We start from the raw sequence: 17,262 nt of genomic DNA, 5'->3' as shown, positions 1-17,262 counted from the left end.
TTAGGGACTAAACTACGTGCTGAAATTTTTTATAGAAACCAAAATCTATCAAAAAAATTTACGAGGACTAAAAACTAAATTTGATATATTTATAGGGACTAAAAACTTTATTAATTATTCGTTTTATTATGTATCAAATTATTCCGGCCCGTGAGACCCGTGCGTTGCACGGGTCGGCGTTCTAGTTATTCTTTAAAAAAAACTAACTAACTACTATTATTTGGCCATAAGAAAAACATATCGACTGTCACATCACATTCGATCCGATTTTAACAATTTACAAGATGCTCAAGATTTTATTAGAGAGATGGCATTAATTCTCCTTCATCGTAGAAATTAAAACTTGATTACGACACGGCATTTATGCTCTATTATTAGTTATGTGTGGATTCTAGTAGCATCTGTTCTACAATTTCTGGTTTGGACTTTATGCTGTGATAAAATTGCAATTGTAAGTTACTCCTCTTCAACCTCATTTTTGTGTCGACTTTTTTAAAATTTTGTTGTTGTTATTTATCTGTCACTTTTCAAGTCTATCGTAAGAAAAAGACAAATAATTTTATCAAAAACAACATCTTTACTAATGCTTAAAAATATACTTTTTTTTTTTTTACCTTATATGCTTATAAAATTAAAGAACACAACAAAAAAAGATAACGTAGCTAGCAAATACCCAGTGCCATCGGAAGACTACATTATAAAAAAAACATTGATAATTTATACAGTTTATGTAATCATTTTTTTTTTTTTGGAAGGAAGTTTATGCAATCATTTTAAAGAGCAGAAATGAACGTAATCCTTCAAAATTCAATAGTGAGAAGCAAATATGAAACTCAAATATAACCAACACTACGAGGCAAAGATGTATACACCAAGTCAGACTAGTTTCGATAATCAAATACAAGGCAATACAACGTGTTAGACGGTCCATTACAAGTTAAAAACAATTTTTGAAACCTGCCCAGTAAAATAATAGTCAACTACTAGCATAACTACTAGCATAGAGAATGAATATCTACATATTCTAAACTGCAAAAAACGCTACAAATCGCGAAAAAATTACACCACTAAAGCTTATCTGATCTACAACATTACCCTTCTAGTTTTACTTTCTGTGAACAAACCGTTAGACAGGCATGAAACCCTCTTTGTTTATCTAAGCTACTTCAATGAAGCTATCATCATTTCATAGAAAAACACCATGTGGCTTAAGACCACAGCCACCTGCGTGCACGATTTGTTTCGGAGTTCGGCGTTACACTAATCCTATCTGCATTGGTGGACAGCCATTTACCGAAATCAGGAGATTGAACAAGCTCTTCCAAGGCTTTTTCAGTGGACTCTTTTGTAAACGCGTCCCATTCTGCTGGTGAATATTTTCTTCTTTCAGGTGTAGTGTGTATGATGGATGGATAAAACTCTTCTGTCAGCCTTTTAGGTAGCGACTTATTGAAGCCTGGTGACACACAAATTTAGCATGTTATGCGCCACTTATGTTGAAAACTGAAAAAAGACATAATTTGTATGGAATTTGAGAGATGGAGCAAACCTCGTTCAGAAGATTTGCAAGGGGTCATAGAGGAGCTTTTCACTTGTGGCTGATTAGGTGTAGAGTCCTCTATATTGTCGATATACTCATCATCTTCATCATCAAAAGGTGATGGACTATAAACCTGTGATCTCCTCCTGTTTTTCTGAGGTGATTTAAATAAACGCCTGCAAAATTTTCTCATACATCAGAGTGGTGTATAGTTTAATAATTTAAAAGGTCAAAAGACTCCAGAGTCCAGCCAGACTAGGTAAATGTAAATCTAAAACATTTATTAAATTGTTGTGATTTACAGCAATCCACCGAAGATAAAAATTACACCTTTTGAATTTAACTTTTCTTAAATAACCAGTTCATAGAAAAGTGGCATCTCAACTAAAAAACAAAGACACCAAGTTGCTATAAAAAGGCGAGCTTCAGGAATGCATGTGTATTATCACAATTAATATCTCTAAAATTGAAATTGAAAGGCATATCTTCGTAATTGGTTATTGAAAATTATGAAGGAAGCTCCAAAGTATAAGACAGTGAATAACCTGCGCAAGCGACGAAGGAATCTCAATCTAAGAATCCTTTTCAAGGAGGGAACGAGTGATCCACATAATAATGCCGATGTTCCCAGCAGAGGATCCATAGAACTCTGCAAACAACATATTATCATCAAATTTGTAATCGTGTGCTAATATTGTATTACCCTATACAGGTAAAAAGAGTCGCTAAAATGGAGCAAGAAACCAGCATAAAGGAAATATGAAGATGTAGATAAACAGAAAGAAAATCAGAATGTTATAAAAGAAAAACCTGAAGAATCATAATAGCAGCCAGAATCCTTATGGCCCATGCAACAAATTGAGCAGTGCTCATGTCCACAGATCCCTCTTCAGTCAGGACAAGCTTTTTGACCACCCAGAATCCTAACCAGGCCCCGGCTATTGCAACAAAAGTGAGCAAAAATATTGCCAACTGCAATTGACATTTCATGAGTTAAGCATTTAAAGACAATCTAGACAAGAAAAGGCAAAAATAATAAACAGTACATACTGCATAGTGTAGAAACCGTGAAACAAATTCAATTTTAAGGGTGACTGCAAGAAAAAAGAATGTTCACTACGTACAATGGGATCAACTCTATAGCTTAAGTTGTTTGATAGCTGAATATCCTAAATTTGGAGCCCATGCAATCTCAACTTCTCTTGTAGGCACAGTATATTTACCCTTCTTGTAATCATTGTATCTACTATACATAGTGTCATTACCCAAATAAAAATTGAGAAACAGCTAGAAAAATTAAAACCACCACTGTGCTTGAAGCGCTTGGAGCACTGGGTCTCACATGCACTCTCAAACCAAACATGCACAACTCATGGTTCTTTCTTACAGAAGTAATTTTACTAAAGTTACCTAGGCTCTATACTTAAGTGTTAGGCTTGAATATTTAAGCTTTTTTGCCTTAGGATTTGAAAATCAAATATTTATACAAGAGAAAGAGGGCTGAAAGAGCATGATTTTTCCAATATGAGACTAAGAAGAGTGAATGGTAGAAAAGACTCGGTATGTACATAAAAAGAGAAAAGACACTTTTTCCCTTTCACTTTCTTTTATGGTTTTTCCTTTTAAACCCTTTGCTATTTTCTTCTTTATACTCTTTCGGGAATTTGAAAACACAAACAAATATGAGTGCAAGTGACAAGCACATAATGCACAAATGATAAATCAGCAGGGAAAGGGAGAGGAGACTAGCATTTAATAATTTACTCAACAAGGATGAGTTAGTAGAGGATAGCATTAGGATGAGGCAGCAAGTGGTATTCTGTTAGTATCTTGCTGTTATGAGAAAGGGAATATCTTACATTTTGGGCACTCTCTTTTAAACTTAAACAATACTCTTAGTATTTCCACTCTGTTCATTTGGGTCATCTAATGAATCTGCCAAATAAGTTATATGTTCATTTACATCTGGTAACCTAATAGCCAATATAGGCGATCGAAGTTCCCAACAGGGATATTAGCATTCCTAGATATCTGTCTCCTCCGCTATTACTTCCTTCAAGATCCGTGCTGCCTTACGGCATGCCTCTTCCCTGGGATATCAAACAGGGAAACCATTGTCTGCTTAGCACTACAACAGTCTAACACATCAACTCCATGTCATAATGTGATAACGTAATAGTTAATCATTTTATTCTTTGGTAGCTATTCTTTATTAGATTAACTGAAAAAATGTAGACACTGTAACTCTGTGTTTCATTTCCAAGGATTTTCATGCCATAAATTCTGTAAAAGAAAGTTTAGGCACAACAGCTAGAGTTGCTAATGGGTGACCAGGAAGGAGGTTACACATAGGTTTAAATTGCGGAATTAGCCTTTTGCAATGCATGATAGACCCATAATGGACCTTATTTGCACTGTTCATATCTGTGCATTTACTATTTTTTCTCTACTGTATTTGAGTTTGCTCGGGTTCTGTTGATTTGGCCCTGGGCTCCTGCCTTCTGCTGTTTTCCACAGATGGAGATAATGAACTATTGTAAAGTGATGGTGAAGCCGCAAAATGTACAATGTGGTTACCGCACTAATCAATTTTCCCTCCAAAAGAATTTGACACTACTATATAAAGATATAAGCACCCAAGTGCCAGGTACAATTTTCATTCTGCAACTATAACTCTAACTGAACAACTTCTTACTATGTTGGAGCCCTTGCAGTTGCAGTGCCCAACCAATGTCGCTCTGCCATCTCCGTCCATTTTCTTCTCCAAGAGATCATTATTGCTCACTCTTTCCAGTCATCAACCCTTTACAACGGTTGATGTTAATAGATCAGAGACGATTTTAATCAGGTGCACACTTTACACTTTGTTTTTTTGGTAGATAGATGAAATGGCAAAGTCACTAGAAACTCACACGCACAAGTGGAGGAGCTAGGGTTCGACCCCGGTCATGGCGTCTGGCTTAGCAATTTTAGCCTTTTTGCCAGTTGAGCAGAGACTTATGGACTGCATACTTTACACTACGTTAACCAGTAAAAGATTCTATTATCTACTCCTACAAATACAAATTCAGCGCAGCTATGACTTCATCTCTTTGCGTCATAAAATAAACTTCAGATTCTCTAAAATTCTCTTAGCAGATTTTCTTTCACTTTCTCTTATTTTCTTCCATTCTCACTGCAATATAATCAACGGGTTAAAAAGGTAAAAGGATCAAACTGAATGAACAAATAAGGGATTGGAACCCTTAGTTATTATTCAAGAATCCCTCTGATAAATAAAACCAGAGTGTAAAAACAATAAGTGAGTTTGAGAGCAACTTTCTCTCCTCATGTCTGAATGTTTCTAAATGCCTAACAAACACCCCCATATTTTCTATTTTTAGACAAATACAGTTCTGTTATCATCCCCTTTCTACTTACCCCCCCTCCCTCACATGCACCCATCTTAAAATAACCAACATAATTCTTACCACCCATCCATGTGCCTTATCATAGCAGGAGTATTATGGCGCTAGGTTGCCGGTACCCGGTAGCCCGTGAATTTTTTGAGTAGGTAATAAATTTAAAGACAAAAGAGGTGAGCCCAACCAGCATAACCATAATTTAGAATACAAATGAATAAAGTTTAAAAAAAGTAGTGCAGATGTTTAACCAAATTAGCAGAAAGCATAGAGATGACTTACATACAGGATTATACATGTCTTCATCAATTCCTAGCTCCGTAAGTATTGAACGAACCAAACCAGGAATGTAACGGAGGAGAAAAGTCCCCAAACCAATCTGATTAAAATAATGGTTGAAATTATATGATCCACATTCATTATAAAAATATAAAATATGATTGGAGAGAGTACTGAGGTCACACTTACAGCAGATGAATATAAAAATATAGCAAGGGAACTCTTCCGACCAGTTGGAAGAAGTTTCATACCCTGTCAGTTAGAACAAGTGAACTCCACATTAAGGTCAACAAGAAATTTACAACTGCAAATAAATATCAGAAATAGGTTGAAATTGGATAAATCCCAGGTTTCCCATGAACGTTTGAAACTGAGGCATCAAAGTATTAATCAGAAAGAGAACATGAGTCTTAACCTCAACATCTAGCGACCACAGTTTAAAATTTAGATAGGTAGAAACATAAAAATACTCATTCTAGTCTTTATCTACTTGATATTCAAAAATATATTTCCTCCCAAACTACCGGATTGATTAAAATTATAAAATCAAGTCTAACGATTATGCAGACAACACCATTTCAGCAATCAACAATGTCAGTGTTGCCTTGACCATTGAAATCATCCAAATATAAGATTTACAAACAAGGAACAAGAATAAAAAATTTGAGAGGAGTTGAAAATGAAAGTTTGGTTGATTGCATCATAAAAAATTCATCATAAACAGAATACAAGATTGAATGTTAAACAATCCAAATTTCAAAATTGAGGAACATAAATAAGTTACCTGATAAAGAATGATCAGTATCACAAGAATTATTCCGATGGCCATTGCACTGCTATAATAAAATGTTAACGATTGGCTTAAAAAGGCTGCCGAGCTCATCAGAGTAATACCCAATATTAACAATACAATGCGATATGCAAAAAACTCTGCAAAGAAGGGGAAAAGGTCATATTAGTACTAGACATAATTGTTCTTGAAGGGTTACCAATAGCACTTAATACAACTTCTAATCATCAACCAAAAAATTTACCATCTTCAGCAGACACTTCAAAATTCTCCAGTGTTGAGCCTGCAGTCCTTATGTCTAAGAGTTTATGGTCAAAAGGAGACATCGTTCGAACCCAAGATCCCTTTACAGCTTTCTCCCACTGGCCTTGTGGGCACATCCCCGTAGCAAGAGACGCATTCCTGAAAAATGCACAAAGAAATCCCTTAATCAATTAACTAGTTTGATAGACAACAATCAGTTATGAAGAGTTTGTGAAGTGGTGGTGCTAGGGACAAAATTCATGAATGCTAGGGCGGAAAACCATTAGCGGAATGGGAGAGCAGTTATACAGTTAAGATGGAAGTTAGGGAGTTAGTTCTTGGTTAAGTCACAAGTTTAAGTATAGGAAATAGTATAGGAGGATATCTTTTGGGAAATAATCTGAATCCAGCGCATTGCTATTTTGTAAAAAGGGAAATCCTTGGAGGAGACTTCTCTCCTTGATTCATTTAAACTCACTCTATAACAGATAATGTGTTGTGTCGTATTCGACATGTTCACTATCAATACAATAACCAGATCCAATTCCAATATCACGAATAAAATAAATATTTACTAAATCCATCCACAATAAGATGCATGACTGTAGATAGACGGTAGACCGCACGTAATACAAACAAGCATGCACTACTGAAAATACTCACCTATGGAAGCAAACCTCTATGTTTGGCACACGAACATTTGAATTAGCAGGAAACACCTTCACTTTCACAGAGTGTGCAAATTTTTCCAAGTTTCTAAACCTTGACAGTCCATGTATATGAACTCTTTCAACAATCAAAGTAATACCTGGCTTAGAACCAGGAGAGTTTCTCACGGGCAAACCACGAGATAGTGGCAATGTAGTATTTTGAATAATAACTGCAACACACAAGAAAAAAAAATAAGCTTTTTAATTTGTCCCAAAACTTTGGCTCTGTTAAAAATCTGAGTGTTGTCAATTGAAGATTGCAAAAAATAATTGTTCAAATTCCGCTATGCAAGAATTCTACAACGCCGCTATAGCAACTATTTAACAACAATACGGACTAGTTATGTTCTACTTGGCTTGTTATTTCAAAAAAATTAGGGTTTCGTTTGACAAAGAAAATACAAAACCCTATATTTGAATTTGAATTTGAATAATGAGGAGAAAGGGAAAAGAGTGCGTACATAAGGAGCGTTGTTCATTGGCGAAAACAAGAACTGCAGAAGCCCAGAGGAAAATGAGGCGAAGAATCCAAGAAGTTTGTGGAGTGCGAGTCCACGCCATCGTTGTGCTTGAGATCAGAAGAGAGTGTCAGTGTAAAGACGAAGTGGCGCGCGATTTCTAAATTAGTTGAAAGTTGAGGGTAGTTAGGCAATTTTGTAATAATCAAATCAAACTTTCTTTCTGTGCACGTCGCAAACTAATTTTAGCTTAATTTCCACGATCAATAATTTTTTTAGCTTAATTTCCACGATCAGTAATTTTTTTAACATAACGATCAATAATTTGTTTTAAATTTATATCCCATCATGTTTATAAATTTAAGGGTGATTGTGATAAAATTTAATCACAGTAAAAAAATGATAGTAAAATTTAAGGAAAAAAAATGTGCATTTCTTTAAGTGTATCTCGTATAGTTTTTTTTTTTGGTACAATCTCGTATAGTTTTTAACTGAATTAATAGTGATTTTTCATAATCATAATTTTCTCAAAGTTGGTTATAGTCACAAAAGTGTATTTATAGTGTACTTTATTAAACTCAAAACTTGTTGGAGAGCCAAATCAAAACAAATTATTCGGAGTATTATTATGTGTTTCAAATGAAGAGTCTAAATGAAAATATAGTAAAGTTGATAAAAATAGCTTTTATTTGTTTTGGTTGGTTAATTTTGTATTTGAACTAAGTTAGATCTTTTTAGAAGTTCAACAAATTAAACCCTTTAGATTAATCAGTATTTGAGTCAGACATCAAGTTAAAAAAAATTGGCTGACTTTCTTGAGTAAAATAAAACACTAATACGATCACTTCTCTTTTTTTTCTTTCTAAAAAAGACAAAAATAATGATATTTATAAAATAATCTAGTAAAAACTTTTATGATAATTTTCTTTTTCTCTTTCTTTACAAGGGTTTGTTTGGATTGAGCTTATGAAAAAGAGGCTTTTATGTTAATTCATAAAATCTTATTAACGAAAATTGTATATTCAGGAGTTGTTTTTTCACAAACTTATAAATAATACATTAATGTTTGTTTATTTATTTGCATAAGTTGTTTTGCATAAGCTCTAAAATAAGTCAATTCAAATGAACCCTTAGACAAAATGATAAAAAAGGAAGTATGAGAGAATAAGATCATCAGTTTCGTTCTCGTGAGTTTAGCTCAGTTGATATGAACAATGCATAATAATATATACTCTCTCTGTCCCGCAATAGATGACCCATTTGAAAATGTGTAATTTTGACCTTACTTACTCTGACCATATTTTTCTACTAATATACAAAGATAAATAATATCATATAAGATGTCGTTAGATTTGTCTCGATGAGTATTTTCAAAATATCAAATTTTTATAATTTTGTATAATATATTATTGGCTAAACTGCACTTTTCGGCCCCTAAGTTTCATAATGTTGCGATTTTGACCCTATTAAAAAAATGGCAAAAATGACCCCCCCCCATGTTTAGGGAAATATGTTCTTTTGACCCCCTGACATAAGAGAAATATGCTCTTTTGACCCCTTATCTTTTCAAAAAGTTGCAATTATGACCCCTTCTTTGGGACACGTGGCGTCTTCTCAGCAATTTTGGGACGAAGGAGGCCAAAATTGCCATTTTTTTAATAGGGGCCAAAATTGCAACATTACAAAACTTAAGAGGCAAAAAATGGAGTTTAGCCTATATTATTCAATATATTTAAACTCAAAATTATGCATTGACATGTGTAATAAAATCATCTGTGTCAAATATTATTCGACGGAGAGAGTATATATTAATGTGAAAAAAAACTATGAAGTATAAGATATTGAATTCAAACCAACTTCACCAAAAAAAAAATCATCGGTCTCAAAAACAACCGACTTCCCAAACAAGTGAAAAGAAAAGGAGTGAGAAAAAGACATTTATATCATCAATCAATAAATAAAATTAGGGTTAATTATGTTTCTAGTCCCTATAAAATAGCGACCTTGTAAGTTTAGTCCCTACTTAATTTTAATAGCATTTTTAGTCCCTATAAAAAAAATTTACTTATAATTTTAGTCCCTGCTAAAACAAAGTTTGATTAATTATCCTTAAACTCTTAAATTTTTGAACGATTTTTTTGAGACAAGATTAGAACACTATGAAAGGTTCGTTTACTAAAATTTAGAATTTTCTGACATGAAATGAATTAAATATAAATTTTTTAAAACGACAAAAGTTAAAGATAAAAAGTAATAAAATCTGGATGTAGAAATCAAATTTTGCAATAATTTTTTGCGGGCGAACTTTTAGTAATGTTCTAAACATGTCTGCAAAAAAAATTTCAAAAATTTAAGAGTTTAAGCATAAATTAAACAAATTTGAATTGAGTAGGGACTAATACTCAGTGCAGAAAAACAAAATTAGAGACTAAAAATGCTATTAAAATTAAGTAGGGACTAAACTTACAAGGTCGCTATTTTATAGGGACTAGAAACATAATTAACCCATAAAATTATGAAAATTCTTAGCCTAAAAAAAACATAGTGGGGACATTTTTCAATAAATAAATATATAGTGGGGACATTTTTCAATAAATAAATATAAATAAAACATACTTCCTCCGTCCCTATATGTCAGCATCATTTTCTTTTAATAGAGGTAAAGAGGGTTTATATATAGGAACGAAGACTACTTGGGATATTTTGAAAGGTTGGTGGTGTAGCATAGAACAACAAGAAATCCGAAATGGAATTGATACTACCTCCGTCCCTAATTATAAGACCCTTTTGAGAAATTTTTTTGTCCCTTTTTATAAGACCCCTTTGCTATTTCCAACTACATTAATTATTTCTTTACATACATGCCCCTATTTATTATACATCTTTTTCTTCCATCAGCAATAAATAACATGTTGAAAACATAAACCAACTCTCTCTCTTAAAGGATAAAATTGTAAAAACAATAGTAATTACAAACATATTTAATACAAATATCCACTATCTTAATTCCCGTTATTTTTTCAAAAGGGCCCTATAATTAGGGACGGAGGTAGTAGATAATAACAAAGAACGATGATATAGGTGGCATCTTCGCATCTCATCTTAGATTCTTCTGTCGACATCTTTTGCGTCTAAAATTTCGCTTCTATTCTCATTTCATTTCGTCACTCTTCGTTAATGTACCTTTTCTTCTCTCTTTCATAAACTATCTCATTTCATTAATTTGATCAATTCAATTTTCTTTAATAAAATAAAACCCTTATGTTTGATTATTTATTTTGTTTTTAGATTATTTGATTTGATTCTGGAGTTGGGAGAGAAAATGGGTAGTGACAATTCAAACGATGATTTATTGGGAAGAGAAGAATGTTGTGAAAGAGAAGGGAAAGGGAAAAGGTTATGGAAGAAGGTCAAGTATCAACTTGTTGAATATCATTCTTTACCAGCTTTTCTTAGAGATAATGAATACATTCTTGGTCATTATAGATCTGAATGGCCTATGAAGCAAGTTTTGCTTAGTATCTTCACAATCCACAATGAAACTCTCAATGTTTGGACGTAAGATTTTCATTCTTCTTTTTCTGCCTTTTTTGCTATTGAATTTAATTATCTCTGCATGTCAATTTTTCATAAATATTTGTAGCCTTTACTATGGTTGTTTTGATAAGGCCCCTGATAATCCAGAGTTCGGTTGGGACAGGAAGTAAGTAAAGTAAGTCTGTCTAAGAATTGTTCCACCCATGAATCGAAGTTTTTACTGGGTTTTAGTGCTTACAACTTTGTTGTGTTACATATGGGAATTTTCAAGTTTTTGACTCAAAGTCTTGATTTTTAAATTGTGAATCTGAAGACTTGTTTTTTTTGAATTGTGAATCAGGTCTTATTATGAATCTTAGGATGCATTACTGATAAAAGGAAAATTTTTAAGTAAAAACAAGTGACATAGCAAAATTATAAGTTGGTATATCATATATGAACTTCATAATAATTCAAGGTTCAAGTTTTGTATTGAATTGATATATGACTCACATGTGTCGTAAGATAATGATCACCATGTTTCATTTTACTCTGGGAATTTTTGTCTTGCTTGGTAGTATCATTAGAGTAAGGAATACCAGTTTATTTCCCTCAAAATAGGGAAAAGAAGTATATCATAGACGAATGTAACAGTATGTAGGTTGTATTTACCTATCCCTCCCTTTAGATACGGTAGCTAGAAAGATGCACCTGGTGTCACAACACTCCATAATTAGGGTCTTTCTATGTCATTTCCTTTCTTGTTTTAAGTATCAGAATATTTTGCTCTTATTGTCGTACCTTTATGTATTTGTGACCAATGAAGGAAGGAAATTTCCGCAATCAAAGGCCATGGCCACCAATTTACAAACCATCAATAACAGTTTCGTCTCCTTGTATTTATTTGAAATAAAATAATTATTTGCTCTTCTTCATTTTGATGATGATATATCATGTGAAGACCATCTCAACCTTCCAATTTCATTTTTGAACAGGGTTGCCTAAAACTCTATGAAAATAACAATATTCATTTAGCTTACCTTTTCTGTTTTCTATTTTGTCATTACCCTTACCATCTTTCAATTACTGGAGTTCAGTAACATGTCTATTGCCCTTAAGATTTTTACTTCATATTTTTGTTTCTCATTCTTTGTCTCTTTTGTTAAGTATATAGTCCACCATGCTTTTTTGTTTTGTTCCTAATTCTTGTTCTCAATCATAAAACGAAAAATGTTATCTTTTGCAGGCATTTGATTGGGTTCTTCCTGTTCCTGGCATTGACCATATACACCGCCATGAAAGTTCCACAGGCTGTAGATCTTAGTTCGCTACCGCATGTGCCTGACTTCCTCAAGAATGCTGACCTGCACAAGCTACAATCGGAGCTTTTGACGTGTCTACCTTCCATGCCTGATTTGCAAAGACTCCGGGAACTTCTGTATAATTGTTTGCCTGGAAGATTTTCCAGTAGCAATCATACTGATGTATGTGTTTTGGTAATTACTTTACAACTGAGTGCTTGTTTAAATCCTGTTTTTCCCCTTCGTGGTTCGAGGAGTGGCAGTGAGGTGTTAGTCTAGCTCACTCGTTGATTTTTGATATATTAGCATGCATTATTATTTTTACTGCTTCTTTACTTGTGAAATGATTCCTTGTTTAAGTTATCTAGAATATAGATTAATAACCAATGTGCTGAAGTACAATGTATGTGAGATGTATATCTCATCTGGAATGCAATAAATGATATGGTCAAGTTATTATAATAAACAAATTAAGTGTTAAACTTGGTAAAGGAAAAATACGGAATGAAGGGAAGGGTTAAAGATGTCAGTTCGTCAATAATTTTCTGGTGTGAGCCTTTTTTTTTTTCTTTTTCTTTCTGAATTAAATATTTCATATATTTTTTAAGAGAAATGTTTTGCTGTACTTTTGTTTTTGTTTTTCTTTCATCTGTTTTTATTGATGATTGACTAGATTTTTGGAGTCGATACAACTTTGCTTATTTCTTTGTTGATTTTGCACAGCATAATGTAAAAGAGGACCTGGCGAACATAATAGCACCGCTGGTGATTAGACCAATTACAAGGTGGCCTTTTTATGCATTTTTAGGTGGTGCCATGTTTTGCTTGCTAGCTAGCAGTGTTTGCCATCTCCTCTCGTGCCACTCAGAGCGCGTATCATACATTATGCTCAGGCTTGACTATGCTGGAATTGCGGCTTTGATTTCTACCTCTTTTTATCCTCCAGTATATTATTCATTTATGTGTTATCCATTTTTCTGCAACCTTTACTTGGGTTTTATTACTATACTGGGCATTGCCACCATGTTGGTTTCGCTCCTACCAGTTTTTCAAACTCCAGAATATCGCACCACCCGTGCATCCCTCTTTTTGGGAATGGGTTTGTCCGGTGCAGGACCTATTCTGCACAAGCTTTTTCTGTTCTGGGGTGAACCTGAGGTGTTTTACACAACTGGTTTGGAGATTCTTATGGGTGCTTTATATGGAATTGGGGCACTGGTTTATGCCACCAGGATTCCAGAACGATGGATGCCTGGGAAATTTGACATTGCTGGACACAGTCACCAATTGTTTCATGTATTGGTTGTAGCTGGCGCGTACACTCATTATCATGCAGGGTTAGTTTATCTCAGGTGGCGTGATCTTCGGGGCTGTTGATTTATTGAGATGATTGGTAATTGAATACTCTGTTGTTATTGTATGAGTAGTCTCTGCAAATTCACTCCTCTAACTGATGCAATTTGTGATTATTGAAGAGGAGGGTATGTTTATGTAACCATATTATAGGCATTATGTACACACACATAGAATCCTCAATTTCCATGCGTAAGTGAGCAATAAAATTTCATTTGGGCTACTGTGGCATGATATAAAAACTTTTAGAAAATTGACATTCGACACAGCTTAGGATAATTGGATGAACTATTCCAGATAGATAACTCATGCAGCGGTGTGCCTACTTTTACGGTTTAAAGATAATGACAGTGTAAAACAAATATACATGAATCTAACCAAATTTATATATTATAACACTTTATTATATACTTTTCGCGTTGTATCACAACTGAATAAATTGGCATGTTAGGCACAACTATAACCTGTTCATGAGCGTGTTTTCAGGCAAAAACAGAATTTAATTGGTTGATTTTGTAATCGTGAATCCCTCGTGAGACAAATTATCACGAGATATAGCACTTCTCCTTCCTTTTTTAGCAAAACTATGAGATGATATGTCAAATGTATTAAAATGTGTGTATGTAAGATAATGCTAGTCGTGGAAGATTGATTTGTTTAAATTTTACTCATGTTTGTGGGTGGAGCAAACAAATGTCCAATTGATCCATAATCAAAGACCAACATATCGACTGAATCGACACGACGACACCTACTCTATTTCTTGTTCTCAATGCTTGTCCTCGTATTCTTGATAAATAGTTTTTCGAGTCTTACATATAAGAGAAAGTTGTGTCAATAAAAATTGATGTATCTTGTCCAATTTTAAGCAAGATACATAAACTTTTTTTGGTGTGTTTTCTTTCTTGTCTTGTGTTCACTGTGGTGGCCTTGTTACTTTGAATTTCCATTGGTTTAATGTAGCAACATAGTAGGACTTTGAAGGACATATGAATAATAAGGAGTAGGGTTATATTCGAGGCAACAAAATTTAATGCCCAATTCATATAGATTCACGTAAGTTCCAAGCTGTGAATCTTGTTCATTACAGGCAATTACCACATGCTAGTATTTTCTTAAAACTAGGCATATTACTCAAATAAAAACTTAAATCTGCATTTAACTTCTTGATTTCTTAGTCCAAACTTAAAATCAATACTTGGCCGTCTAGGGCTATATACTCTCACAATAGTGATCAAACTTGTTCACCAAAGTGTGAAAATACACGACACTTAGTTACCAGAAAATTTACAGCCATCATGCTATAAACACCAGGAAACTCAGCTACTAATAATAACTTTTGATTCATCAAATAAATCCATATAAATGAAAGAAAACAACAAATTATATAAGCACTGCAACAAAAAAAAAAAATATATATAATGCCTTATTTCAAAGGCAAGTAATTTATTTGATTTTCTCTGGAGTCTACTTACATTGGATTCAGAATATATTTAATTCATATATGAATGACTTTACAATTTGTTGTTTGATTTCATTTACATGGATTTATTTGATTCACTCTTTCCTTTCCAAAATGCAAATGAATATCACGCGCTTTTTTATTTTAATATCCTCAAAATGCAGAACTTTGCGGCTATGGTGCATGCAACTGAAGGAGTAAAGAATAATGTAACGCCCTAAGCATTGGTAATTTCAAATACTAAACTTTCTACACCATCTAACACCATTTCTATGTGCCGACATTCTCTAATGCAGAAAACTTTCTCTCCTCTGCAAAAACACAAACTAACTTTAAATTCCATTTTAAAACCCACAGAAGTGTTAGAAAAGTAGCGAACTTTTGGGAGGAATTGAGGTGAGAATATTTGATTGAAGAGCAATTTCTATTGTTTAAGAGGATTTTTTTATTCTTATTTACTTGCTTGGTATACAAATGATAAGCTCTCTCCTATCTAATCTATTGTTTCAGAGGAAAAGTTCTACGGGCATCAATAGATTATTTTACACACTTGAAGAGAGTTCTACACACTTCTCTCAACTATTTACATTTAACAATGTATCTATACTACTCTTTTTTTTTTTTTTTATGACAAAATATATTATTAGATAGGAGAAAAGTACAAAGAGTACTTAACCCACAAACATGAGAAAAGAATAAGGGATACTCAACACACTAAAAACCGACACTCAATCAAGAGTTAATACATAAGAGCGGGTGTGAATGTCACTCATAATACAAACAATTCTCATCTTTTTTCCTAGCTAGAAACCGTCTCTAAGAGGCTCATTTATACCTTCTACAATATCCTCCATCTCCTCTCTCGTTGAAGAGAAAATGATCATATTCCTAGCCTATCAAATCTTCCACATTGTGACACGTCAGATGAAAATTAGCCCCTTCCAATGTTTTTTGTTTCTGGACGTGGTTGAGAAATACTCAAGAAGATAAATAACATTTTTCAGGTAGAATGACACACATTCCAAACCACCTAAAGATCAAGTACCAAACTCTTCCAACAAAAGGACACCTACAAAACAAATGATCTTCTACCTCAAGAGTCTCCGGACGCCACACATAATTCGGACTAGCTTCTATCGACAACACCCCACCCGCTCGAGATAAATTCCCATGGGTTGGAAGTCTACCAAGGATAAGTTGCCACGAGGAAATTTGGACCTTTGGTGACACTAAACTAGTCCATATACCCCTTAAACCCGTTCGAGTCGCCACACTTAAATGAGAAGAAGAAATGAATTTATCAATCAACGCAAAATATAGGGATTTAACTGTGAAACCATATGATGTATTAAGCAACCGATTCCACATATCAGTCTCTTTTGTAACCAGATGAGAATCCAGTGACGGATCTAGAAATTTTAATAAGTGGGGTCAAGTTATATCATAAAAAATTTATAAACGCGTAAGCGTGCGAAAATTATACAAGTTATATTTATAATTGCCCTAAAATGTTGATTTTTTTAAAATATTTGTCCATTTCTAGCAGGGTATAAAAATATAACCATAATTAATTATTTTTTCACCACCAACGTAGCGTCAGTCACAATCTTTTTCAACAAATATAAGAATAGTTTATATTATAATAATAGTTGTATGGTCTTGCTAACGATATGCTCTGAGATAATTGGTTAAAGATTTCATAAAAGAAAATTTTATCTTAAAAATAAGCATTATTTGTATTGATATAATAATTATAACAACTTTTTATAAAAAAAAACTACTTATTCTGATTGATTAACTAGTCCTCTTAGAACACTCGTTAGGATCCTTCTTAGTTTTGTAATATTTTATATGTAATAAATAGAGTATATAAAGACAATAATAGAGTAAATAGGCAATTTCCCCCCGAAATTGTAAGTTTCGTCAATTACCCCCTGAAATTAACAAAACTTCAATTACCCCCCTGAAATTGCATAACGTTAATCAATTTACCCCCTCCGTCAATTTTTCTGTTAACTGTTTACGGTTATGATCAAATACCCCCCGAACTTTTGCACTTATGTGCAAAATGTCCCCCAAACTTAAAAATTTATATTTTTTTCCTTACCAAAAATCATACATTCAGTTCTTCAAGTAGTATATATTGTCCCTATTGTCATCAAAATTCTATTCACAAGAACAAGAATGAATATATGCCAAAGAAATAATG

General features: G+C 33.5%; 2 protein-coding genes across 5 annotated transcripts; one reads left to right on the top strand and one right to left on the bottom strand.

Moving 5' to 3' along the window:
• Positions 1-865: 865 nt before the first annotated feature.
• Positions 866-7,534, bottom strand: LOC146919639 (transmembrane protein (DUF2215)). The gene is made up of 10 exons (XM_085713048.1): positions 7,425-7,534; positions 6,917-7,133; positions 6,255-6,412; positions 6,005-6,150; positions 5,410-5,472; positions 5,228-5,320; positions 2,351-2,512; positions 2,086-2,189; positions 1,550-1,716; positions 866-1,456 (listed from the first exon to the last, which is right to left on the bottom strand). The coding sequence occupies exons 1-10, from the start codon at positions 7,522-7,524 to the stop codon at positions 1,209-1,211; spliced, it is 1,458 nt and encodes a 485-aa protein (XP_085569174.1). The 5' UTR covers positions 7,525-7,534; the 3' UTR covers positions 866-1,208.
• A 2,947-nt stretch (positions 7,535-10,481) lies between these two features.
• On the top strand, positions 10,482-13,814 carry LOC146919638 (heptahelical transmembrane protein 4-like). Of its 4 annotated transcripts, none has more exons than XM_085713055.1 (4): positions 10,482-10,502; positions 10,710-10,979; positions 12,184-12,433; positions 12,962-13,814. In XM_085713055.1, the coding sequence occupies exons 2-4, from the start codon at positions 10,744-10,746 to the stop codon at positions 13,613-13,615; spliced, it is 1,140 nt and encodes a 379-aa protein (XP_085569181.1). In that variant the 5' UTR covers positions 10,482-10,502; positions 10,710-10,743; the 3' UTR covers positions 13,616-13,814. The 4 variants fall into 4 exon arrangements, with proteins under 4 accessions (XP_085569181.1, XP_085569182.1, XP_085569179.1 ...); XM_085713056.1 differs by lacking the exon at positions 10,482-10,502 and adding an exon at positions 10,526-10,600 and having other exon boundaries at positions 12,184-12,421; XM_085713053.1 differs by lacking the exon at positions 10,482-10,502 and adding an exon at positions 10,526-10,600.
• The last annotated feature ends 3,448 nt before the right edge of the window (positions 13,815-17,262 follow it).

Source organism: Medicago sativa, chromosome 5 (assembly GCF_051527215.1).
Source record: "Medicago sativa cultivar Bolivia chromosome 5, Bolivia_mono, whole genome shotgun sequence".
Taxonomy (NCBI): domain Eukaryota; kingdom Viridiplantae; phylum Streptophyta; class Magnoliopsida; order Fabales; family Fabaceae; genus Medicago; species Medicago sativa.
The sequence above is the reverse complement of the archived record's forward strand: the minus strand, read 5'-3'. Positions and strand labels throughout refer to the sequence as shown.